Here is a 26,264-nt window from a genome sequence, read left to right as displayed (position 1 = left end):
CCATGACATAAAAATGTTTGAGAGACACAGCCACTGAGCCACTGGTTTAAACATTTAGAAATTGGAAGCAAGCACAAATAAGCATTTTACAGAAAAACGTGCCCAAAGTCGCTTATGATAAGAGGACATGGCAACAGAACACTGCCCAGTCCTCTGCAGTCTACATAAACCAATCAGGTTCTCTGGGAGGAGGGGCATCGGTGCTATAAACCAATCGTATGTTACCGTATTTGCATTCCATATTACTCAACAGTCACCTGATGCTATAACAAAGAAACAATACACGAATGTGTAGTGTGTATACATATTGTAATAGTCTCCTGCAAGTATAAGAGAAACAGCCCGTTATAGTGAACTGCGGTGCGGGTGGAACTGCATTTTATAATAAATATCAGGCAGATTTGGGGGCTGCCAAAAAAAAAAAGGGGTCCTGGCTCACATGCTTGCGCAGACTTGATGCGCGATAAATGTTAGCACGTTGTATTGAAAAATATACATCTGGAGAAAGAGTGCAAGACTATATTCCATTCCAATCCACACACACACACACACTCCGCCGACTTTATCAGCGGCCACCGTGCGATAAGCGTTGCTTAGATTCCAGCTAGTTGTCGGTGGTCTGCAGACAGTGCACTTCTAAAGATGGGGAAGAGAAGCAGGCAGAGACAGAAGAACCACAACCTGAACCAGCTTGGTGGTCGCAAAGATGACAGAGACACCAATGCTGTGAGTTCAACAACAGACTACAATACATCTACCTACCTATATTTGACCAGCGTTGTTGGACACTAGCTTAGCCTTGGAGCATAAGACACGAAGAGGTTAATTAGAGGAATGTTATGAGGCCATTCTTAATTGTATAAAGGCTAGACACTAGCTTAGCTTTGTGGGTAGCTTCACTGCTTTTATGGTTTCTAAAACTTGATTTTATTTCAAGGACTCCCAAAGTCCCATATTCAAGTCTGAGAGTGTACAGTGTACTGTAGAATTGTGCAATGTGATTGCGATGTCCATATCAAATAAATAAACATAGTTCATCATCCCCCTTGGCCTTCAGTCTGTTGTTTATATTCCGAATAACTTCTCCTCCATATGGTTTGTCTCCATGGTCCCATGCAGGGATGGGGGGCAGGATATGCCGACATCATCAAAGAGAACAAGCTGTTTGAGAGGTACTACAAGGAGCTGGGTCTGGTCCCAGAGGGAGAGTTTGAGCAGTTCATGGACGCCATGAGGGAACCTCTGCCAGCCACCATCCGCATCACTGGATACAAGAGGTGATGGCCAGTGTTGCCGTGGTCTGCTTATTATGAGCCACTTTGGGCCTTTTCTGTAAAGTTGCTTGTTAATATTGATGGTTGCGTTTTGTTGGTTAAAGGACAGCCAAATTAATAGTAAATGTATTTGTCCCTAACAGTTAACCCCCATCTGAAAATGTTTTGTGCCAGGGAGGGAGTCCCGTACCAGATTTATATTGTTGTATTCCACATTTTATTTATTACATTTCCTATGCACAGCTTTGTGTGTTTCTAGCACGGAACATGCTCAGGTGATTAGCTGAGCACAGAATGTGATGTACAGTGTGATGATGTATGATAAGAGCACCCCTCACTTCACACAAGTGTGATTAAAAGTCTGATCTACAATGGACGGATCGATGGATGACTGTATACAGTATATAGTCGTGCTCATGTGGCCTAGTAGCTTATTTCTCTCACAAGCTGGCAAAACTGGTGATTCTGTTTATGAGTGGCCGTTAGAGCTGGGATCGATTGAGGGTTGCGTCTACTCTAAAACCCTGACATTTAATACTGCCGCAATCTGGCAGAGTCAGGTTAGATAAAAACCTCTGTGGAGTCGGGAGCAGTGGGGGGGTGGTGAGGCGGGCAGCCGGGCACATGGGTTGGTGAACCAATAGCTGTCTCAGACGGGATATGGTCCGCCCCTCTATGCCCAGAAAACCATAGGTCTCTTTCAGGCTAGTAGTTCTCTAGATCAGCCATCTGTGAATATTTAATTGACAAATCCATTCGTAAGGGCAGACGTTGCAGCCTGCAATGCTCTTAATCAATCAACTCTCTACCGCTTTGTTCCAGCCATGCCAAAGAAATCCTCCACACTCTGAAGGAGAAGTACTTTAAGGAGATCCAGGAAGTTGAGATTGACGGCCAGAAGATAGAAGCTCCACAGCCTCTGAGCTGGTATGTGTAACCACTTGAACCATCTTCGCTGTTTGTCATGCGATAAAGTAACAGACTGAATTTAAATGCCTAGTACAAGCTGTTGCTCGTGTGTGTGTGTGTGTGTGTGTGAGAGCAGGTACCCAGACGAGCTTGCTTGGCATACCAACATGAGCCGTAAGATCCTCAGGAAGTCTCCCCTGCTGGAGAAGTTCCACCAGTTCCTGGTCAGCGAGACGGAGTCGGTGAGTCACCAGACATGTGAGCCTGTTGTGACACGTTGTGAGCTTGTAGATCTGCAATTCCCTGCTGAGAAAAAACCTGGGGCGACTGAGAGCAAGTGAATGTGGAGTGCTCTATCCTACTTAACACATAACTAAGCAGTGTTCCATGTCGCTAGGCAACCCTCGGCTCGGTGTATTTGCCTGGAGTCTGGACCAAGATGGTCGCTGCATAGACTGCTGTAATAGTCTATGCAAAAAAACAATCTTTCACAGTTTTTCTTGGAATTGAGACTCAGATTGATGTGATTGATCAGAACACGGATGTTAAGGGCTCAATACTAAATAGGTGCTACCTCGTGTTTACAATATTAACGCTTCTGTTCTGAACGACTTTTAAAGCTTCGTTAGACAGATTAGTCCTAATTGTTTTGGGAAGTGAAGGTTTTAAAAATAAAAGAACCATTCATCCAGACGGCAGAAAAGGGACTAGTGCCGAAGTCTTTGGTGGCAGTCAAAGGCCCTCATTTATCAATCGAGTGTAAAATCTGCCACAGATTCGAGTGCAGGTTTCGTAGTACACCCACGTTGCCACGGCATTTATAAAGTGATCGCAAACAGCTGATTCTTCCTTCATTTCGTTCTGACGTTAATAAATGTGACGGCTGAAATCTATCTGGCACGCCCTATGAAATCAAGCCTCGCCCTCGTTTTTGCGACATGAAAATGGCAATACGTTTCCTGAAACCATGGTAACATGAAAAAATAAGTTTCTCCCATGCCTTGCTGCTGCCCGCCTCACCCCCCTCTCTCATACACACGCACAGCACGCACACGCAACCTGCAAGCCCAACTAACTGGTGTGTTGTTTAATAAATAAAGAACGAACACCTGCATGAATTAAATAAAGTTGTAGGCCTACCCTGTCTGTTTCCCTCTCACCTCGCTTGCCTTGCTGTCATGCACGCACGCACCTACATGACACATTAAATATAGCTGTCTGTTTCTCCTCTCGCTTCGCTTCCCTTATTGCTGCCCGCCTCACCCCCCGCACGCCATGCACGCACGCACATATCGCAATTTGCAAGCAACTTTCACTGTGTTTGTTAGTTGTATATTAAATTATTAAAGTATTTTTAATTTAATAATATACAACAAGATATATTAGTGAACGAGAACCTGAACCATAATTAAATAACAAATAGGCACACACACGCTGCTGTTTTGCAGGTGCTCCTCCTGTCCTGTCTGTCTCTCTCTATCACTGTGGTCCGTCCGTGACCAACTGACCATGCATGCACGTTCGACAGTCTATTTAGATTGCCTCGCAGTCGCTAGTCGCTGCAGTGGCTGCAGGACTGTCAACTGTCAATTATATTAATGTGCAGCCAAAATATATGGTACTGGTGGTGGTGGGCTGACTGGCTGGGTTAGCCTATACTTATCGCCGATGCGGTTCCCATGCACTTGTGCTGGGCTGGCACGGCACATTTGACATTCCAGTGACACGTCAGGTTTATTAAACGAGGAGGAGATTGCATATACCGTAACTCCAGAAAGACATTGTTGGCCTGCTGTAGATTAGGCTACAGTACAGTATATAGGCTACCCATGCATGTTGGGACTCTCCGCAGCTGCATTGCACTGTAGGCTACTTTCCAACGTCATGGAAATATTCCGGCACAGACAGCCCAAATCCTCGCATGTATGCGCTCATGCCAAACACTGTTTAAATGGCTTAAATCAAGCGCGATTTTAATTGTAAAGTTGGAAAGCTCCTACAAATTTCATATGACACAAAGACACGTCTTGTAGGTCTATTCCTTTTTTATTTATTTTTTATTTATTTTTTACACGTGTAGCCCATACATACAGTTTTATATTAACATTTTAGGAGTGAATACATATGTTTCGATGCCTTTGGCAGCCTCTCAGCTGGTCAAACAATGCTGCTCCGCCGTTCTACGACAGAAAAACAAGCGTACGCCAGCTCACGAGCTTTGTCAAGTTCAATTTCAAGCTTTGCCGGAAATGGTAATTTCGGCGTGCACCCATATTTTGTCGTACGCACGGTTGATAAATGAGGGCCAAAGTGTTGTGGGTTGCACTTGAGCAAGGCCATAAGTAACCTAGTACATGCGTTGTTGACCGGAGTCCCACAGGGGTCTGTAATATGCCGCCACCTATTTATTTCCTCTCTATCTCAAATCGCTTTGCCAAAAATAGCTTCTCTACAAGTTTGTAGATTTGCTACTGTATTTTGCTCCAGTGTCTTTCCCCCAGAATAGGTGCACTAGGGTTCATGTGGTTAAAATACCAGCAACTTAAGTAGAACTGCTGTGAATGGAGAAAAAGTAGAAAACCGGTGTTGGTATTATTTCCTATTACCCAGGTTTAAATGTCTAGAATTGAATGACAGTGGAGCACAACATTGCTGAGGAAATGCACATATAGCAAATCTTCCCTGTATAAATGACTGTTAATAGACAATGTTTGTGGAAGTTAGGTTTGCATGATATTGAAGAAATATTGCAACATTTTGGCTAAACATTGCTGTAATTGTCAAATGAACTGCAATATGCAGTATTCACTCTGTCAAACAAAATACTCTAATGCTGATTCTTAATATGCTCAGTGGGTCATTAAAGAATAGTCTTATGTTAATATTAATTTAAGGCCTTGAAATGGATCAAATTAAATATTTATTGCTGCAATTTATTCCCAATATGGTCAGATCTATAGTATGACCATACTGTATGTGCAAATGAGTTTTGCCAAGGGATAACTTAAAAGATAGTCTCCTGGCTCTGCAGGAGTCTAGTCTACCCATCCATAAGAGGATCTGTTTGTACAGTTAGGGAATAATGAAAGGCATGTGTTTCAAGAGCGGTTTGTGTAATTCCAGTATCCCAAGTTCTGCTAGCTTCATTCTTGATAATATTGCATCTTTCACTTCATGTTTATTCTCGTAAGTTTTGCTTCTCTTAAGTTTGGCCTTGAAGTGAATTCTAAGCGGCATTAAAATGTCTTAAGGCTTAACTTTGACTCCCATACCTGCAAACAAAACGTTGGAATGTCCAACATGCAACTTGGATTTGTAGGCTAGAGATTCTGCACAGCCTTTCGAACACTATAAGGAAGCTATCTTCAGTGTCCCTCCTATTAAAAATGCAGTTATTGTTGTCTTGTGTTCTATTTGTGTGCTGTAATATTGTGCAGCCGCAGTCAGTGAGAGTTGAAGTAAGCATTATGATGTACTTCCTCCTCCTCTGTCTTCCACCTACCAGGGAAACATCAGTCGACAGGAAGCTGTCAGCATGATCCCTCCACTGCTGCTGAAGATAGAGCCTCACCATAAGGTAAACAAAAAAACAACCACACACAAGCTATTAAATATTCTATATTCCTTGAGGATTGTTAAGATCCTATAGTGGTCCAGAGTTAAAAAATAAAAATAAAAAGTGTGTGTGGTGTGTTCAATAGAAACACTAATTGTGTTTGTTCTGTAGATTCTGGACCTGTGTGCTGCCCCAGGCTCTAAGACAGCCCAGCTGATCGAGATGCTGCATTCTGACATGGACGTGCCATTCCCAGGTGAGGAACGCAAATACACAAATTAAAGTTTTACACTTTTAACAGGTTTATGTATCGAGCACTGATCCATTTCTGGTTGCCAGAGCGGACTGCCGTAGCCGTCGTTGCTTAAAGTCCCTATTATTACAGCCTACTACTGCATTAAGGTTTTGGCATTGTAACTTATCAAACTTGTCTTTATATAGAAAGGCATTTATTTTTGTTCACAGGTGTTGTGAATGTGCATGTTAACACACTGCTACTAGGAGAAATAACATGCTGGAAAATGTCCCAAATCGGCCCCCATCAACCAAGACAGACAAATGATATTATTAAGCAATGGAACACACATTTAATTTCACTTTTAATATATATTAATTTCACGTTATAATATTCACATACAGTATCTACCGTAATCTCATCTTAAATGTGTCATCCGTAAGACTGCAGATGGACAGAGAGACACTTCAGATATCTTCCCAAATATCGCGAGAGTGTGTTGCTGGGATAGAGAGAGGTTGATAACAAAGTAGATTTTCTCCTGATTTGCCTCGCTAGAGAAAGCCATTTTAGTACAAACATCTTGGAAATATCGTGGAAAAAAGTCATAAAGTGACACAATATAAAATTCTTATAAGGTTGTTGCTCAAAAAATAAATACAAATGAGGCAGAATATCACACATCTCTTGTGAATGTAAGAGACATCACTTCTTAGCAGAACGTATTGTGTTATATTTTTACAAAACGGTGGGTACATCACAAGGATAAAACAACAAGCTGGTTCTGTAGCTGATTGTTACATCTGCTAATCAATCATGTCCATATCCGCTTCCTCTCATGGACAGACGGCCATCTGTTTATGGTTTGTTTTCCTCTTCTCTCCAGAGGGCTTTGTGATCGCCAACGACGTGGACAACAAGCGCTGCTACCTGCTGGTCCACCAGGCCAAGCGTCTGAACAGCCCGTGCATCATGGTGGTCAACCACGACGCGTCCTGCATCCCCACGCTCCAGATCATAGACGCCAACGGCGAGAAGGACGTGCTCTTCTACGACCGCATCCTCTGCGACGTTCCCTGCAGGTCAGCAGAGGTGTCGTATAACATAACCTGTGGGCCCGGTCTCCTCCTGGGTGTGCTACTAGAGACACTGCATGTAATGTAACGGTAGAGCCGGGCCTTGAATCTCCCCCGGCGGAGAGGTGGAGGAGGGAGACGAAACAAAGCTTTTGTTTTGCTAACGTTCCGTTTGAAGAAGGCAGGCCAGAAGAAGGGCATGTGAGATTCAATCTCTCTTCTGTAGGATTGGTTGGAGAGTGATGACAGACCATCTCAAAGCAAAGTACAAAATACATAGTCTCCCTTTACTCCCATTGTATGCGCAGTTTAGTGTTCTGCGGCCATGGCAGAAACTGCATTATGGTTTGCCAATGCAGACTGCATTATGACTGGCTTTTGCACCGCTGGAGCCCAGTGCTCCTGCCAAGGACAACACGGGGTGGAGAGCAGGCAGAATGGTGAGACGGAGGGAGGGGAGGGGAGATAATGATCAGTTAACTAAAAGCCACAAATTCAGACGGCTTGTGCTTTTACCCTCCATGGACCTCTGGTGGTTTGGTGCAGTGATTCCAAACCTTTCATCCTGGGAGGACCCCCTTCTTTTCTTACATCTAACAAACGCTGAGATCCCGTATCTGTGTGTGTGTGTGTGTGTGTGTGTGTGTGTGTGTGTGTGTCTGTGACTGTGCACACACGTTTAACAAAATCCCAATATTCTTCGTCGTATGATAGTGACAATACTATAGCTGATCTACAAGTTCACAGCATGTGAGGAGGAGGATGCAAGACACAGTGAGCCTGTAGAGCTTCTATTTTGTCTTTCTTTTTCTTTCAGTTTGATAATGTTTTTGCAATGTTCACATACAATGACATGGCAAAAAAATAGGGAGACCAGATTGAAAGTGGTTAAATTGAACAATGGTATTACTGTGCTTCAACATTATGTCACATGTGGGAGTTGGCCATGTTAAAGTTACAGGATAATATGAGAAGTTGGACTGATGATCACAGTGGCTGCGGTTACATGAGGGCTTTTTCATTCAGAATGAATTAATTCAGAAGTAAGTTTTTTTGCTGCGTGTTTACATGGGAAAAGGTCATTCCGAATGAGTGTTTACATGGACCATACATTTAAATCCCATTATTTCATTCCACATCAGGTTTGGGGCTGGAAGGCTTCTGATTGGATAGGGGGCGGGGTGGATATGTTTACATCCAGTGGTGGAAAGTAAATAAGTACATTTACTTTAGTACTCTACTAAAGTAAAAATTTGAGGTATTTCTACTTTACTTGAGTATTTCCAATTTCCAATACTTTTACTTCTACTCCACTACATTTCAGGTAAAACAAAATAATACTAATAATAAAACACTTTATCTCCGAACGAATGAGTGTTTACATGAGTCCACAATTGTTTCAATAGGATTTAAAAATGGAATAATCCAGTCAGTTACATCAGATCTAAGTTTAAATCAGATTGGCCATTTTCATTCCGATTTAAGTTTTTGTAGGTGTTTACATTACAACTTTTAATAGGATTTAACTTTTATTCTGAATGAAAAGGGGATTTAACTGTCCATGTAAACGTAGCCAGTGACAGGCAGAGACGGTGGATGAATGCAAGGACTTGTTTAGAAAAGGGCAGGGGAATTAAATAAAGGGCTGATGTCTCTCATGGCATCTTTACTGGTATGTGCAATATGATTCAAATAGGCCCTTAAGGTGCGTTCAGACTTGGACGGTTAGAGTGGCACGATTACATACAAAGTTACTCAATCGGGCCAAAGCTGGGTCTATGCTTGATCTAGTGCTGTCTTTCTCTGTGCTCCCACAGTGGAGATGGAACCATGAGGAAAAACATCGACGTGTGGAAGAAGTGGACCACCAGTAACAGCCTGCACCTCCACGGGTTGGTAGACCATGCGGTGCACCTGTCTTTGTGTCTCTGCATGCATGAATATAGTTGCTGTCGCACAGTCGGAAACCCTTTTAAACTTTGTATTTAGTTTTTGGTCAATTAATTAATGCCCTATGTTGTGCAAGAGTCTCATATAAATGTTTAGTGTGTCATACGAATTACCTATTTATTCTTTTAAAGAAAATTATAAAGTATATTTAGCCAATGAGAAGTATATAATTAATAAATGATAAGAAATCGGATCCATTGGAATACGTTTTCTTGTATTCCAGAAATGTTTGCCAGAAATGTTTTGACTTTGTAGGTTTCCACCCGACAGCGAGTATAATACCTGTGCACCCCCATGAGAAACTACTTAATGTGTTTTGTGTGATCGGCCTAAAACGGGCTCGGCAACGGGGGAAATCCGTCCCGTTTGTTGGCGGTTGCCAATTAAAAAAACAACTGGCAGCAACACAAAGTAAACTAAACTTAAATCGCACAAATTGCTCTCTTTTTATTTTTAAACGAGTGTTTGTGTGTGTGTGTGTGCGTGCGCTGCAGGCTGCAGCTGCGTATCGCGGTGCGCGGCGTGGAACAGCTGGCTGTGGGTGGGCGCTTGGTTTACTCCACCTGTTCGCTGAACCCCGTCGAGGACGAGGCCATCATAGCAGCACTTCTGGAGAAGAGCGAGGGTAACGTTACTACGTACACACAACCAACGCTACCTGCATTCTAACCACATGAAACCAAGAACTCAAATGATAACTGTTTCACCTATCCTATAATCACCCGCTATGTTTTTTTTTGGGGGGGGGTTTCTTATTATTATTTTTTTGTACCCCGCACACCTGCAGGAACGCTGGAACTGGCCGACGCCTCCGCCGATCTCCCAGGGCTGAAATGGATGCCGGGGGTCACGTCCTGGAAGGTTGGCATAGAATGCTTGTCCCTTTTTGTATGCCGTTTAGAATCCCTGCCATTCGGAGGGCCTGCAGCTGCTAAGTTGTGTGTTTTTGTTGTTCTCCTTCTCGAAACCCACAGCTGATGACCAAGGAGGGCCAGTGGTACAATGATTGGTCCGACGTTCCCACCAACCGTCACACGCAGATCCGTCCGACCATGTTTCCTCCGAAAGACGCAGAGAAACTAGCCGCCATGCACCTGGAGAGATGGTACGCCTGAAAATACACGTGTTTACATGCACGCACACACACACACACACATGCACACACCTGGACCCTGCAGGCTTTGAACCGATGCCCAGTCCATTTCCATTGTCTTAATTTAACTGGGTGCACCTGTGCACACAAACCCTATCTGCATTGGATAGAAATAGACGCACGCATCGAAACACCTGTGACACAATGAGCCCCCGTTTAAAGGGAGGATGATGTCATTCCACACTGCAACGTCTGCCTAGCCGAGGTGCTCCATGTGCAACGTTCAATGTTGGCCTGCAGAGGGAGCTGTGGCCTCACGGTTTTCAAAGTCACATTTTGTCGTTTATGTTCACACACAGTAGGGCTCACCATAAAACCCCAGTGTGTTTGATTTTGTAGCTGCATTTGAGTTCTAATTTGTGTGTGTGTGTGTGTGTGTGTGTGTGTGTGTGTGTGTGTGTGTGTGTGTTTTTAATTTATTCCATCAGTATGAGGATTCTGCCTCATCACCAGAACACTGGAGGCTTCTTCGTAGCCGTACTGGTGAAGAAGGCTCCCATGCCTTGGAACAAAAGAGTTCCTAAGGTAACACACACACACACACACCTGTGGAATAGTACTGTTGATGAGCCTCTAGGCGCTTCCTGTCTCAGCCTGTCTGGAGAGAGAGAAATGGAGCACAGCTCCCTCATGGGAACATGACTATTGATCCAACAGCACCAAGCATCGCTCACCTGTTCAGATTTAGTAACTACAGCTGGGACCACTGCTCTCACCTCTCTCCTCCCTGTTTTCTCTCTCTCTCTCTCTCCGTCTCTGTCTCGTCTCCAGCTGAGGAAGCACCTCTCCTCTGCCTCAGCGGCCCAGACGGCGGACTCTCCCGCGGGCACCTCACCCACAGATGCTTCCCCCTCCGAGGCCGCTCCTGAGGAGGTGGAAGGAGGGGTGGAGGAGGAGGAGGAGGAGACCACCCCCAAAGGAGATAAGGCCCAGGAGGAGGCCCCTAAGCGAGACGGAGTGTGTGGGTGAGTGGAGTTGGATGTCAGGTTAAACAGAGTTAAAAGTGTGTGTGTGTGTGTGTGTGTGTGTGTGTCTGTCTGACCTCTGCAAACTTTGTGTTCCAGGCCTCCTCCACAGAAGAAGATGAAATTGTTTGGTTTCAAAGAAGACCCCTTTGTGTTCCTGACTGAAGATGATCCTGTCTTCACAACGATACAGTAAGCTTTAGAAAGAGAGAGACGGATAAATACATTTCAGCATTGCGGGCGTGGGTTAATCGTTGTTTGTGTGTGTTTTGCTTGTGTATTCTAGGTCATTCTATGACCTCTCTCCAGACTTCCCCAAACAGTGCGTTCTGACCAGAACCCACGAGGGCAAAAAGAGAAACCTGTACATGGTCTCAAAGGAGCTCCGCAATGTCATGCTCAACAATTCTGAGCGCATGAAGGTAAGCATTCGTCTGTTGCTTTGTCTGTGGCTGGTGAGTTGTGCGTGCGTGCATTCATAAGGGTGCGTTTGCGCCATCTCTGTCACTCCATGGCTCTCTACATATTACACCTTGTCACTCCATGCCTCCTATCCTGGGCATGTCATAATAGGTAAACATTCAGCGTACATTCTGTGAAAATGGCACAGAATATACTGTAAATCGTCTATTTTCAGCTAAGAGATTTGGTGTAGAGAGGGGAAAAGGAGTTTAAAGGCTGCAGCATACGACAAAACATTTTTGGCTTTAGCAGGGCTTGCCGAACCAAACGAGGTTCTTGGAGGACAAAACTATATATGTTTTTTTTTAATATACTCGCTATGGCTCAGCTCTGCGTTGTGAACATTACACCCACCCACTCTATAGTCTGCATAGCACCCGAGCCACTGAACACATTGTGTACAGTGCTGGAATGGCGGTCGTACCACCTGGGTCTCTGTTGTTTATTTTCATCAACCTCCAACGTGCTTTGACATAATTCTTCTGAGTTTCTGGCGACAGACTTCTCTCTCTCCTTCAATTGCCATCTGGTTGTGTTTGTAGTCACTCAGAAAGGGATTATACCTCCCCGTCAACCATTCTTCAAAAGTGTCCATGGTAACGTTACATTGCTGACGGGTTGTGTGGAAATAAAACAATATAACAGGTAGCGCAGGTAGAAAATGTTGGAGGTGCATGAACTGCTCCATCGAATGTTGGCAAGGCACTGTCGGGAGTTCTTGTGACAACATTTTGTCTATTTTGACCTGCTGAGGCAAAAAAAAGGCACACAAGGCACAGTTCTTCAAATAACTAGAAAGCGTTTGCTGTTAACCCTATCCTTCATATACAATATATATGACGACGCAATGCTGATGGTAATAGATGCTACTAATAATATGGCGCTAATAGATGCAAATAATTCTGGCCATGCCATTTGCTTCAAACTGCTCTGGTATTAAAGGTTGTGTGTAGTTTAGCAGGGATTTTTGTCTAGTGGGTGAGGGGTTTTGTCCGTTTCTGCATTTCCTGTCCTCTGCTTTCCTTGGTTTGATAAGAGACCTTGAATTTCAATATTCATATCGGCCATCGGAGAGATTTAATCGATCATATTGGTGTGTCTTCTCTAAAGTTCCGCCCACCTGGCGTTTGCTGCTGCAAACGGTGTCCTTGGTTTACCAGCTATATTCCTTGTTTGAAGTTGCTTGAGGGAAAATGTTGTGTTATTTGAATTGTGTGTGTGTGTGTGTGTGCTAAGGTGATCAATACAGGCGTGAAGGTGTTGTCTCGTAATAGTGACGGAGAGGAGTTTGGCTGTGCCTTCAGGTTGGCTCAGGAGGTAATGACACACACTTGCATACCGTACACACACATTTAGGACATTCCCTATTTTACCTTTACATTTGATTGTTATCCAACTCTGTTACGGAAGCTTAGTACGAGAACTCACTGCCTATGATATGCCGTGTTAATAATTTTACACTTGGTTCTACAAGCGCACGTGTCGGGAGTTTGTAGATCTGCTCTTTTCAGCCGAGCGCAACCAAACATAAAATCACTTCTACTGGATCTCTTCTCCACTAGTCCCTCCCTGACATTTTAGTCTTATTCGCTGACGAAATTGTCAGTAAATTCAGTCATATTTTCAGACATCATAGCTTAGTTGTTGTTTTTTTCCTTTTTAGTCGACAAAATGAACTGAACACTGCTGTGGTGCTGCTACTGACTGTATTATGCATGTGAAAAAGTAAACGCCTTGAACCGTGAGCTGCTGTAGGCCCATACATTAGACACTCGTCATAGTCGTCACCCTGTCCTCTGTGTCTCTGCAGGGCATCTACACGCTGAACCCGTACATTCGCTCCAGGGTGATCACGGTGTCCGTGGAGGACATCAAAGTCCTGCTGACCCAGGAGAACCCCTTCCTCACTAAACTGCAGCAGGATTCTCATGCTCAGGCCAAGAAGATTGGTACACGCAACCATTATTAAGCTATGAAGCCTGACTTATACGTCATTGCATACACAAGAATACAGTAAACACTTGCAAAATCTGTCTTGAGAGAGATGACAAAAAAACGTTCCTAGCCAGAGAGATCGTTGCCTACCAAATACATCTCAGGAAATATACATTCACCCCCCGAAACTTGCTTCTGGTATTGTCCCAGTCAGGTGTTTAGTATTTACCAGTTCTGTGTTTCCACAGGTATGGGCAGCATCGTGTTGAGGTACCAGCCAAACCCTGAGTAAGTATATCGTAACTATTGTAGTGTTTGTTAAGAATAATATCTGATTCTGCGGCTGACGTTCAGTGTTAATGAATTACTCATGGCCTTATCTCTTTGTCTCTCAGTAACGTCGAGGAGCCCCAGTGTGCCATAGAGCTGTGCGGCTGGAGGGGCAAGACGTCCATCCGTGCCTTCGTGCCTCGCAACGAGAGGTTCCACTACCTCCGCATGCTGGGCGTGGAGGTCTTCAGAGACAAGCAGGGACAGGGAGACAAGCAGGGACAGGGCCGGAGGGACGGAGGAGAGGAGGGGGAAAAGGAGGAGCAGAAGGAAGGAGAGACTACGGAACGAGGAGGCACGGAACAACGGGCAGAGGCCTCGGAGAAAGACGTGGGTTCTGCAGAACCGAAGGCCAACGGGGGGAAGCCAGGAACTACTTAGTGGTAAGAGGCTTTCAAAGGAACTTGACAAGACGGCTGTAAATGCTGGAGCTGTGTTGAATGGGCAACACCAAACCATTATGAGAGAGAGAGAGAGAGAGATGTGTTCAAGTGAGTCTGTGCTTTCCACTGCCGGTAAAAGACGGAACACCCTCCTCAAACGAGCACATGGATTTATGCCATGCTAGTTTTGGAGGAGGCGATATTATAGTTAAGTGGCTTCTTGTTTTTATTTTCTACTGGTGTTTTTGATTTTTAATTTAAACCGGATTATTGCGCAGTCAAAATGGCCAAACAATGTTCTGTTTGTATCATTCACGGTTGAAGAGGTTTCTATTAGCTACCATCTCATTTTCTATACCTGTCTGTAATCCAGTACGGAAGCTTGATTAAAAAGTGTTGCATACTTTTAACGGTCTCACTTGTCGGGTCATTTAACTCTTCCTGAAGGGGCATTTCAGTAGTTATGTAGCTTTTACACTATCGGTATAATAAGAAGTCGTTTAACATACTGACTATAGATCAGTGTTATACAAACACAGACTTTATTAATGAAAGAGAAATGGTTATTGTCAAATCGAAATGTATAGCAAGTTTTCTGCAAGCTTCATATGATTTACAGTTACATTAAATAACAAGAATCAGTGAAAAGAATCAAACACAAACTAATGTACAATGAGGATGCAGTACTGTGATATTAACCCGTTAAAACCCGGAAAGCATGTGTCATTTCAGATATTAACTATACAGTATGAATAGAACATTGGTTGGCTATTCAAAAATAGATTTTAGAAAAATCATAAATTGAATAATTTGGGGGTCCCTGGTCCGTGGCTAAATGCATACTTTTTGGAGTCCTTGACAAAGCTTTTCAGAAAACTGTTAGGATATTTAGACATTTGTAATCTTCCTCAGGTCTTAACTCACCCAGTCCCATGGCGCCATCTGGTGTTTGGGTTCTCGTTGCCATAATGCAATGTCAATGGCTGCGTCCGAAATCATTCCCTATGCCCCATATAGTGCACTACTTTGAGGTTCCGCCATTTTGTTATAGTGTCCGAATATGTAGTGAGCATTTTTGCACCCTAACGTAGTGGACTGAAGTATCCCACAATGCACCGGGAATTGTAGGGAGCATCCGATGGTCACTACAAAAACACAGCGAAGCAAATCTGCCCCATAATGCATTGCGCAAGCTCGCTCTTGAGCGCACATGCACGCGTTTGCGCACGTGCGCTGCTTCTGCATGCATGCGCTCATTGCGCTCCAACTCAGAAGAGGCAGAAGTTGAACCAGCGAAAGAAATCAACACAAATGTACTTTTTAAACTTTCGTTTTCCCCTCTTTTCTTCCCTGGCGGATCTCGAAGCTACAGATCTCGAGACAAATGATCTGTGCATTTATTTGAAATTGTTTTATTTTATTTATAATAAATCTACTCGTTTGCAATAGTATTACTAATCTGATTAATTGTATCACCCAGGCCCAGCGCATGACGTTAGGAGAGCAATCAGTTGCTTGCTGTAGAATATATTTGTGAGATTCTTTATCACAAACGTAGGCTAAATACATGCATGTGAGACACATATTAATTGTGTCCGAACATATGTTTTATTAATATTCATTCATTCCTGCCATGAATATGCTATCTAACATTATTTCATTGAATTGCAATAAATTGCAACTTCATTGTGTAGGCAGTCATTTATTGGACTGCTGTTTCTGTTAACACCAAACGTCCGTATTGTGAGAAGAGCTTGTAGATCGGCTACTTTTGGTAATTCTTTACCAAAAGTACCCAAGTAAAAGTATACAAGCTCACAACACGGACGTCGCGCGTTGCTTAGATCGGCTATTTTTGCCGTATCCCCCCCGCCCCAGGATTAGCGGGGGTTCATGTGGTTAAGATTAAATCATGCTGCTGATATTTTCATATATTGTCAAGGTTGTGCACTGTTTTCCCATAACAATGGGCCTATGATTATTATCAATAAATTAATATTAGACTATATCCATTATCCTAAATAACCTTTTTATCATAGATATATAGGCCTAAATGCCTGCAAACATATTTTCATTAACCTATTTTTTCCTTTATTCATTCATGAATTTAAAAATAACTTTACAAACTGTCCTTGCAGGGAGGTGACAGCCAGACTTATTTGATACAGTCTGTTCCTAGCGGAAATTCAGCAGCAGCGTTTTGATTGGTTTCTTGTAGTCAGTTGATTCTTCATATCCAAATGAGTGAAATGGCCGGGATGATTTGTTTATTTTTCAAACAGTTCTTAACTTCTTTATGAGGCGATCTGAAAAAACCTAATGGGGATTTCATGCAAATAAAAAGTACATGAACCCGCGGAACTACAGCGCCCTCTATCGATATTGACGTCAGAGTCGGTGCTCCCCATACAGGGAGTATTGTCCGAAATCATCACTATAGAGTCCACTAGAATCTGGATCCCCGTATGGGGGATAGGGAGTAGGGAACAACCCTAGCAATTCGGACGCAGCCAATGAGTTACTTACTTTGAAGCCATGTTGTCCAGAAACCTCAGGAAGTAATATCTGCTATTTAGCATGTCCCGCGATTGTCATTTAATCCACCCAAAACTTACTTTTGGATACATCAGGCGCAAACCAAGCTTGCATTTTGGTATAAAAAGTGATTCCGAGATATATTAGTCCCATAGCAAGCATAAGCCAGCAGAATTTAAATTTCCGGTTTATACAGGCTCTTTTCACGGGATCGAAATGGCACTGTTATGAGGGTAAACTGGACACAGCTGAGCACCGTAATCAATTTATATTAAAACAGGCGTGATAAGGCATCGTTGGCAACGGGGTATATACGGAAAAAGGCGTCGTCGGTAGTTAAGGTGTTTTGGCCTTGAGGTGGTTATAAGGATGCCAGGGAGGTTTTCATGGGAGGCCATGGGGCAGACTGAGGACCAGGTGGAGGATTATGTCTCCACGCTGGCCAGGGAATGACTGGTGATGCCCTATACGGCCTATAGTCCGGCAGCCAACAGGCTTCTTTTGTTTAAAGAAATTTGTCTTTTTTTTTTTGGTTGATTGGCCTAAAATATTGTCTGTATACATACATTCATGAATCCACTTGCTGTTGGCATTGAGCAATTTGTTTTAATAGGGGTTTATATGTGTCCATCTTGAAGTTATGTCGGTGAAAATGTACAGACATGGGCTGCAGGGCTCCGTACGTGATCAGCAGCAGCCTTATGGCCTGGCTGTGGAGTCTGTTGGTTGAGCCTGACAAAGCAGCATGGACAGATTGTGGCTGGGGTGGTGGGTGTCTTTGATGGTCCGCTTGGCCTTGGCCATTCACCGTTTGGGCATTGTCCTGCATGGAGGGAGGGAAGCTCGCCTCCCACAATGCACTGGCAGCACTGTGGCACTCTTATCTGTGGTCGAGGATGTGGGTGGGCCTTCATGCTGGGATTCAGAACTAGAAAACCATGTTTCTCTTGCCAAAAAAAGGTTAAAGCCTTTTTTCTAATGGCCAGATTTCCAAAAAGAGTTTTAGTGACAATTTACTAGTCCATTTGAGCAAATGTAATGGGATCATTACAGTTCACTGGTGCCTTGTGGTGTAAAATACATTATCTTTTCAAAATGTTATGTCTTGGTTTATTGCCAAGAGTAAAATCTAAAATATTTTCTCTTGAGAAAATAGTTAATGGAAAGCCCTCTTTACCTTTGAGGCCCAGTCTTGAAATAATAATTAAACACTTCATCAATGGGGCGTGGCATGGAGGTGATCAGCCTTTGTCACTGTTGAGGTGTTATGAAAGCCCAGGTTTGCTTTGATAACAGCCGTAAATGCATTTGTATTGTTGAGTCTCATGTCTCACACCTTCCCCTTGACAATCTCTGTGGTAGAGATGCTCCGATAATCGGCCAGGGATGGCCATATCGGCCGATATTCACTCTGATCGGTGATCTGCATTTACCCTGTCTGTGATCGGCAATTTATCTGGAGAAACTGATCTTTTACACACCATTTAAGTACTATAAATGTCAATCAGATATATAGTATAACATCATTTTGCATTTTTGTGACAGGCCTAAACATTCTCCCTTCCTCCCCCCCACACAGGAACCGTTTTGACATATAATCATTTTGGAAATATAAAAATTTGCAACATTTCACAAGATCAGTATTGCTATCGGACCTATCGGAGCATCCCTACTCTGTGGGGTTCAGGTCAGGCCAGTTGGCTGGTCAGTTAAGCACAGTAATGATGATGGTACAGTTAAGCACAGTTAAGCACAGTAATGGTGATGGTACAGCACTGTGTGTCTCCGTACATTGACAAGCTTTATGTTGATGCTGATCTTCCTTTTCCAGCAGCGCTTAGTTGGCACCTGCCCACAGAGCCAAAACTACTAGTAACTGGTGTACTGACCATGGTATTACTGTGCTTAACTGACCAGCCAACTGGCCTGACCTGAATCCCACAGAGAATCTAGGTTGTATTGTCAAGAGGAAGGTGTGAGACATGAGACTGAACAATACAAATTAATTTACGGCTGTTCTCAAAGCAAACCTGGGCTTCCACCTCAACAGTGCCACAGGCTGATCACCTCCATGCCACAATTTGTGCAAAAGTAGCCCAGACCAAGTATTAACTGCATACATTAATATACTTTTCAGATGGTCGACATTTCTCGTTTAAAAAATCATTTCTTTAGTGATCCCGTAAAATATTCTAATATGTACACCATAATCATCAAGATTAAAACAAAAAAAGTTTTTAATACTTCACTTTATGCACAATGAATTGAGAATATATGAATGAATTATATTACGGAAGAAAATGAACTTTTACACAATATTCTAATTCATTGAGATGGAGTTGTAGCTGCTCTGATCTACGAGGTTGTTTTTTTTTTTAGCGAACATTTTTACTCAAATCCTTGTTTCTGGGTGGGGGTCCCTGAAACGAAATATTTTGAGATAGTGGTCAATGGCCAAATACACAGTATTATTTTGAGGGTACTTGACATGAAAAAGTTTTTAGCACCACTAATATTTAGCAGTGAGTTGTTCAGAAAACTATAAGGATGGGGTCCTCCGGTCTTAAGGGGCTGAAGGACTCCCTCAGTATTGTACTGTGAATACTATAGGCTATACTGTACGTATACACGATGGTTCCTCCAGCATGCAGGTGGTTCTGTGTCGGATCTCTGCAGTTGGACGGATGTCTCTCCGCTCCTGTTTATTACCCAGCCCAGCTTCCATGACGACTGCTGTCATGACAACCAGCCCCCTCACCGCTTTCCTGGCAGAAGTGCAGAGGGACCAAGAGAGAGAATCCTCTCTTCTTCTTCCACTCTTTCATTCTTTCTTTTCTCCATCCCCCCATCATCACCCCCCCCCAGTACTCCAGTGGTTCCAGGGACCTCCAGGGTTCCATGGTGTATTTATACAAGCTCAGACACGTTCTGAGCTTTTAACATCTGCTATCTTCAAGCATGTTTTCAGATGGGGGGGGGGGGGGGGGGGTCGGTCTGCGGCAGTGCGGCTAAACAACAATTTGGGGGTCCTTGACATGGAAAAGTTTGAGAACCACTTTGCTCGGTGCATTTTCCACTCGTCCTCTGTTGTCTCGCTTCCCTGCTTTGATGTGTGACCTATTCTAGCCTCCCTCCCTACGTCCGGTTCGATGAGAGACAAAAAACACACACGCACACACACACACACACACACCCAAACAGTCCTGTTTAAAGAGGACAGAATGGAAGCCATGGAAACAGACATGAACCACTGGATTCAGCACTTGGTTCACACTGCTATAACGGGACCGCCAGCGGTCCAAATAATGCTCGCTGGTGATTTCTGAGAGTGTGCAAATGAAACTGTAAAGGGTCCATTTGGTTTCATTCGTACACCCGTCCCGGACCCGACGTTGAGTGATTGAGGAGTGATTGATAACTAGGAGAAATGTACATGGGACGGAGACTAGAACAAAATGATGAAAAGTGTGTATACGTAGAAGCTGTTAGTGGGGATGGAAAATAAAAGCACCTCATGGATTAAATGGATAAGGGCCATTAAGGTAAATTTCGGAGAGAGGAAACCGTGTTACAGAGACACAGGCCTGCCTGTCTGTGTGTGTCTGCCTTGTCTCTGAACTAAGCTTCTGTGTGTGTGTGTGTGTGTGTGTGTGTGTGTGTGTGTGAGAGAGTGTGTGTGCGAGCGCACGCATTTGTGAGCGAGTGTGTCGTGTGGGCATGCCTCCATCAGTGTGAGTGATGCCCAGTGCCTTTTAGCTGCAGCGTTCGCTGCCAACTCACTAATACTAGTAATGACATCCTCTCCAGACAGGGACACATAACTCTGCACAACCTCCCTCCCTCCCTTCTTCTTCCTCCTCTCACATTCTCTCTCTCCTTCCTTCCTCCCTTCTCTCCCTTTTCCCCATAAGTGATGCAATACCCGTTGTTTGTATACCCGTGTCAGAGTACCCGTTCCCTTTCATGGCCATATATGGAGATTAATGAATCTGTCCCTCTGTGTCCCGTTATTCATTTCCTATATATGGAGTTCTGTGTCAGGCGTGCCCAAATATGGAGTGTTGTGATGTCAGAACAGGCCAGCTCCATATATGGAGCCTGGGCACTGTGGACAGAGGCCTTTTGTGGCGGTTCTGGACAATCGTGGGGACGACCAACACAGGCACTCCATTCCCCCCCAATATGTGATGTCAGAACAGGCCAGGTCCATATATGGAGATATAGGGGTGATCAGGTCCAGAGCCCAGGCAGAGGCCTTTTGTGGCGGTTCTGGACAACCGTGGGTCCGACCGACTCAACACCGGGCACTGCACTCCCTGCGGTGGTGTGGAACGCGCGCGTCAAATTTGAAGTCGGTGGGGCGAGCGGTTCTCGAATGACGTGGATTACAGACATACGTACAGACACTATTATTTTAGAAAGATAGGCCTAAGCCTAAACAATATCTCTCTATCCAACTTTTTTCTGTGAATGAACCACTCAACTTCAACTTGGTGTATTTTGGGAAAGTCATCAGCAAAAATCCAATTCAAAATTAGACACAAAATTAGATTAGACACAGTTGGATGACACAGTGATACAATTAGACACATGAGCTTGTAGATTAGCCACAGTTAGATGACACAGTCATACAATGAAGTCACTTTTATATGCTTAAAGGCAGTCCCTTTTTATTCCAATCTTTTTCTTTCCCACCATATTAATTCATTTACTCCTTTTCCATTTTGATTTATATGTTCCTCGCTGGCGGGACATCCTGAGAGCTCTTATGCTATCCACAGCTTCACATCCAAGATGTTCCCAAACTGTCAACTCAATTTAAGCCACTGCCTGCAAGTAGCTCCCCTTACATGTATAAGCACATTTGAAAAATACTGTATGTAGGACATGCTCCAATATGTTCCCTATGATGCATTAGTTCGGAGTTCTGTATTTGGAAGTAGAACTGAGGTGTAGCTTAATCCATCATTCTTCATTGATCCGATCGAAATTAGGCTATACCTCTTAGAATATAAATTTTCCATTCGTCCTCTGTTGTCTCGCTTCCCTGCTGTGATGTGTGACCTCTTCTAGCCTCCCTCCCTACGTCCGGTTCAATGAGACACACACACACACACACACACACACACACACACACACACACACACACACACACACACACACACATCCAAACAGTCCTGTTTAAAGAGGACAGAATGGAAGCCATGTAAACAGACATGAACTGCTGGGTTCACACTGCTAACAGGACCACCAGCGGTCCAAATAATGCTCACTGGTGATTTCTGAGAGTGTATACAACAAATAGCAGATACACAAGCTCACAGTGCACACAACTGCTATTTTTGAAAAACCTTGAAAGTGTGAGAACTACTGATTTAGTAGGCATTACCAGTAAGACACCCTGAAGGCGAGAAGCGACCTCGCCCTAAAGGGCCTTCATTTTCGGGCCTGTTGAGAACTCTTTCAGGCTGCACTAATGGGACTGCACTTTGGGGCGGGCCCGTCTAGAGTTTGAATGGACAGGCATTAGTCAAAAGGGAGACATCGAAGAGGAAGGATGGATGGGGAGGGATCAACATGTCAGAACAGGTCAGCTCCATATATGGAGATCGAAGCGTTTGAGGTCAGATGTAGAGGCCATATATGGAGTGTGTCACGAGGCGTGATGACAACCATATATGGAGACATGATGGACGAATCGACGGACTGACAGGTTTTGCAGGTTTTCATAGTAATCTGCAACCATTTCCCTTTACACCAAATCTTTTGGGGCGAAAATAGATATGTTGACAACATATTGCAAGGTGACGCGTTGTGAGCTTATATTGGCTATGTATACATTATGACTGAGAAATATTTGTAATAATGTGTTGAACTTGCGACCAAAGGTATTGTTTTCGTTTATTGCTGTAAACTGACAGCAGCGATTATCCATTGCATCTGCTTTAGTTGGGGAAGGCACTTTTTTGCCTAAAGAGACAATTGGGGGCAGCAACACGTTACAATGCTGCAAACCGCATGAGTGCTGCGTTATAGGCATGATTCAGGGAAATAAGGAACCTTATACTGTGTAAATACCAACACATTCATGTGTGAGAATGTAGACTGGCCATTTTCAGCGTGGGACACATTGTACAGCAGAATGTAAATTACAGGCATTACGCATTCGACGCGCCCACAATGTGGGCATGTTCTCACCATGTCTCCGTAACAAGAATCAATAGGATATAATTGCATTCTACACACGCGCTGACTCACTGAGGGACCCGTGTGAACTGATAGAGCAGCTTACATCAGATGTGAGAGCAGTTTGCATGTGAATGTTTACAAATCACTGGAGACTAATCCTTGAGGTGACTTCCCGCCCAAAGATAAAATATTTGTTCAAGCATGCAAAGTGCATTGAGTGATTGCATTGAGTGGCACCAAAATGCGAACAGGGCGTCGGCTCCGTATCTTCGGCTCCAGATGGAAAATCCCAACTGAGGTGACATTGGCTTCCTCCTTCCTCATGCCGATCAGCGCAAAGTGGAGAAAATTTGTCAAGTGACTAGAAAGAGATCATCAACTAACTCACCTTTATACATGCATGGTGGTTACCAGTTTGACCGTGTCTGTTTTATCATAAAGCCACTTTGGGCTTGTTTTTCTGTAAAGGTGCTTGTAAATATTTGCAGTTGCGGGTTGCAGTTTTTTGCACGTGTTACATGGACTTTGATTATTATAATAGATAGCTATGATAAAATATAAATAGCTGGGTGGCCATAGCTGAGTGGTTAGTGAGCCAGAGCCCCTGGTTGTCCCAGGTACGATTCCAGGCCAGCCAGGTCAGCAATGTGTCCATGTGTGTCCCTGAGCAAGACTCTTAACCCCGAAATGCTCCCTGAGCCCCGTAGAATCCAACGGCTCCTAGTTGTTATAGGATATATATATATAGTATAGTACTAATGCTATATACACATATTGTGACAAAAAACACCCCAAAGAAGTGGGGACTATTCTATTATATCTACAAGCTCACAATGCTGTTAATAGTACTTTCTACTTTTGGTAGATTTTGATGCCAATTCTTTTGTACTTCTGAAGTCAATTTTGAATTCCAAACTTTTACTTGTTGTATTTCCACATTTCAGTATTGATACTTGTACTTAATTAAAACAATGTGAGTACCTTTTCCACCACTGGTGTTACTGTCAGTGTTGACTTAACAACCTCATCTCCATGATCGTCCCCTGCTGTGAAGCAGCATGAATCTCTCATCAGCCTGACTGTTCAGGACAGGACAGCCAGTACAGTACAGCACAGTCCAGTACAGTGTGTCAGCAATGACCTCCCCTGCACAGTGACCCACCTGCGTACTGGGAAAAGCAGTTTCCCAGAGCTTGAGTCATCGGCCATGCATAGACTCACAGTCAGCCTGGGCACACTTGAACTTCCATGCGCGGCCAAAGGAAGCTGTCTTTTGCGCAATTTCCGGGTTTTTTTTAGACAGCTGGTGGATGGAAATTAATTAAGCTCCACCCACGCGGCCTGATGTTGAACCAGCCCTGGCAGCCAGGTGGCTGATTGAAGCTGATTGAAGCCCCCGCCCTCACATAATACACACACTCACAGCCTTAAAAGGTGGAGAACTACTGCTGTAACTACACTGTTGTTCACAGTTACAGATGGATGAATTAACAGTGATGTTGATTGATTATTGATAGTTTAAAAAGAGCAGACAGTACGTAAACCAAGGCAAATTGATAAATGAAGTGTGTATGAGCTCTTGGTTTACCTCTTTCACTCGTGGGACTCTCTTCTTGCTTTTCTTTTTAGATCGTGTTTTCAGCAGTTCTGCTTTCTTTCGATAGTGACGGAGAGAAAGAGACAGGAAATAAGGCACACAAACACAGTCACAAAGCAGGGGAAATAAGGCACAGCAAGCAGTCCGTCCAGCTGGCTGGGAATCAAACTGGGGGACACGATGCCAAGGAAGGATGGTTGGAGTCCTGTAACCATTCAGCTATCAGGTCACTGCTGCATGGTTTTGTATCGCTGAGCCCTGGTTTAAGGCACAGTCAGTGTTTTAGCCTGTGACTGCTGGTATAGGCCTACACTACTACTACACACACGTGCACTGCACACACACAAACACAGACAAAACCTGCACTTTATACCTCAGGGGACAGCTCCTGTTTGTGACAGTCACGTTCTCAGTATAAGGCCACTCTCACCTGGCCTGTGTCCAGCTGTTTGTGCGTGTGGTGTTAAAATGACAGTGATCGCACGTGAGTACACACTACACACTACACACACACACACGTGCGCTGACAGGATTTGCACAATAAATTCTTTCAGAATACAGAGCCAACATCCATAACCAGAGATTTACAGACGGATTTTAAAAGGACGAGCAGTTTGCATGTGTGTGCTGAGTGGGATTTAGCTTAATCCAAACATGAGGCATGAGGCTTTATGCCCTAACCACACACACACACACACACACACACACACACATAAACACACACACGCACACGCATACATACACACACACACACACACACACACACACACGCATACACACACACACATACAAGCACGCACGTACACACACACAGAGAGAGAGAGAGTGTGTCCCTTAGCGTTGTGTAACAGCTTGATTACATAATCCCAAACATATATGCATGTCCATGAGGCCGCGGACCCGACTGAGCGTCGGGCATTCAGGCAAGCAAGAGCATCACCCTGGAGACAGGGAGGCAAGCATGGAGAGAGACAAGGTGGGGGAGAACAGAGAGGGAGAATATGCTTTTCTGAGTACTGAGGACCAATTCCTTCCCCTCTGTACCAAAGCTCTTGGCCAAAAATAGCCCAGCTCATTAATAATAGCCAAGCTCATAGATCTACAGGCTCTATCCCCGTGCGGTCATATTGGAAAGAAATTGGTCCCCCCCGTCACATGATGGCGGTGTCGTCTCCACCAGGCCGAAGGCACGGGGAGAGTATCGTGTGTGTTTTGCACTCCGTCCGTGTGTCCGTCCGTCTGTGTGTACAGCTCATCTCGGCCACCGTTGGCCCCGGTCGATGCCAAAATGTGCACACACACCTCTGCCCCAATTCTTTCCACAATGGCCTGTTATAGCACCACCACGAGGCACGATGTTTCTTCTTATTACTCATACATATTTTATCCATACAGTCAATGTATCACATGTTCACTGTGTGCTCGTTTGCTGTTTCTATACTGTAGCTTGTACGTATAAGTGCTTCAATCAGCTTCAATCAGCCACCTGGCCTGCCAGGGCTGGTTCAGCATCAGGCCATCACACTGTGATTCTATGCATGGCCGATGACTCACAACTCTCCTCCAACTGCTGTTCCCACTAGTACGCAGGTGGGTCACTGTGCAGGGGAGGTCATTGCTATTAACACACTGTACTGTACTGTACTGTACTGTAACTGGACTGTGCTGTTCTGTACTGTGCTGTCCTAGCTGTCCTGTCAGGCTGATGAGAGATT

General features: G+C 44.1%; 1 protein-coding gene across 1 annotated transcript; it reads left to right on the top strand.

Annotated features, from left to right (window-relative positions):
* The first annotated feature begins 437 nt into the window (after positions 1-437).
* Positions 438-14,657, top strand: nsun2 (NOP2/Sun RNA methyltransferase 2). Its single transcript, XM_080786963.1, has 19 exons — positions 438-726; positions 1,120-1,277; positions 2,097-2,201; positions 2,320-2,425; positions 5,689-5,760; positions 5,911-5,995; positions 6,861-7,056; positions 8,868-8,942; positions 9,495-9,625; positions 9,788-9,861; positions 9,975-10,105; positions 10,582-10,678; positions 10,925-11,118; positions 11,218-11,310; positions 11,405-11,540; positions 12,817-12,897; positions 13,391-13,529; positions 13,764-13,803; positions 13,911-14,657. The coding sequence occupies exons 1-19, from the start codon at positions 643-645 to the stop codon at positions 14,224-14,226; spliced, it is 2,313 nt and encodes a 770-aa protein (XP_080643089.1). The 5' UTR covers positions 438-642; the 3' UTR covers positions 14,227-14,657.
* The last annotated feature ends 11,607 nt before the right edge of the window (positions 14,658-26,264 follow it).

The sequence above is a fragment of the Protomyctophum bolini genome (genome assembly GCF_963924005.1).
Source record: "Protomyctophum bolini genome assembly, chromosome: 17".
Classification (NCBI taxonomy): domain Eukaryota; kingdom Metazoa; phylum Chordata; class Actinopteri; order Myctophiformes; family Myctophidae; genus Protomyctophum; species Protomyctophum bolini.
The sequence above is the reverse complement of the archived record's forward strand: the minus strand, read 5'-3'. Positions and strand labels throughout refer to the sequence as shown.

Bases quoted from the DNA above. Each gene is read 5' to 3' on its own strand.
- nsun2 (XM_080786963.1), top strand. From the start codon at position 643: ATGGGGAAGAGAAGCAGGCAGAGACAGAAGAACCACAACCTGAACCAG. The intron at 7,057-8,867 runs GTCAGCAGAGGT...GTGCTCCCACAG, and splicing joins CTCTGCGACGTTCCCTGCAG to TGGAGATGGAACCATGAGGA. The intron at 8,943-9,494 runs GTTGGTAGACCA...CGTGCGCTGCAG, and splicing joins AACAGCCTGCACCTCCACGG to GCTGCAGCTGCGTATCGCGG.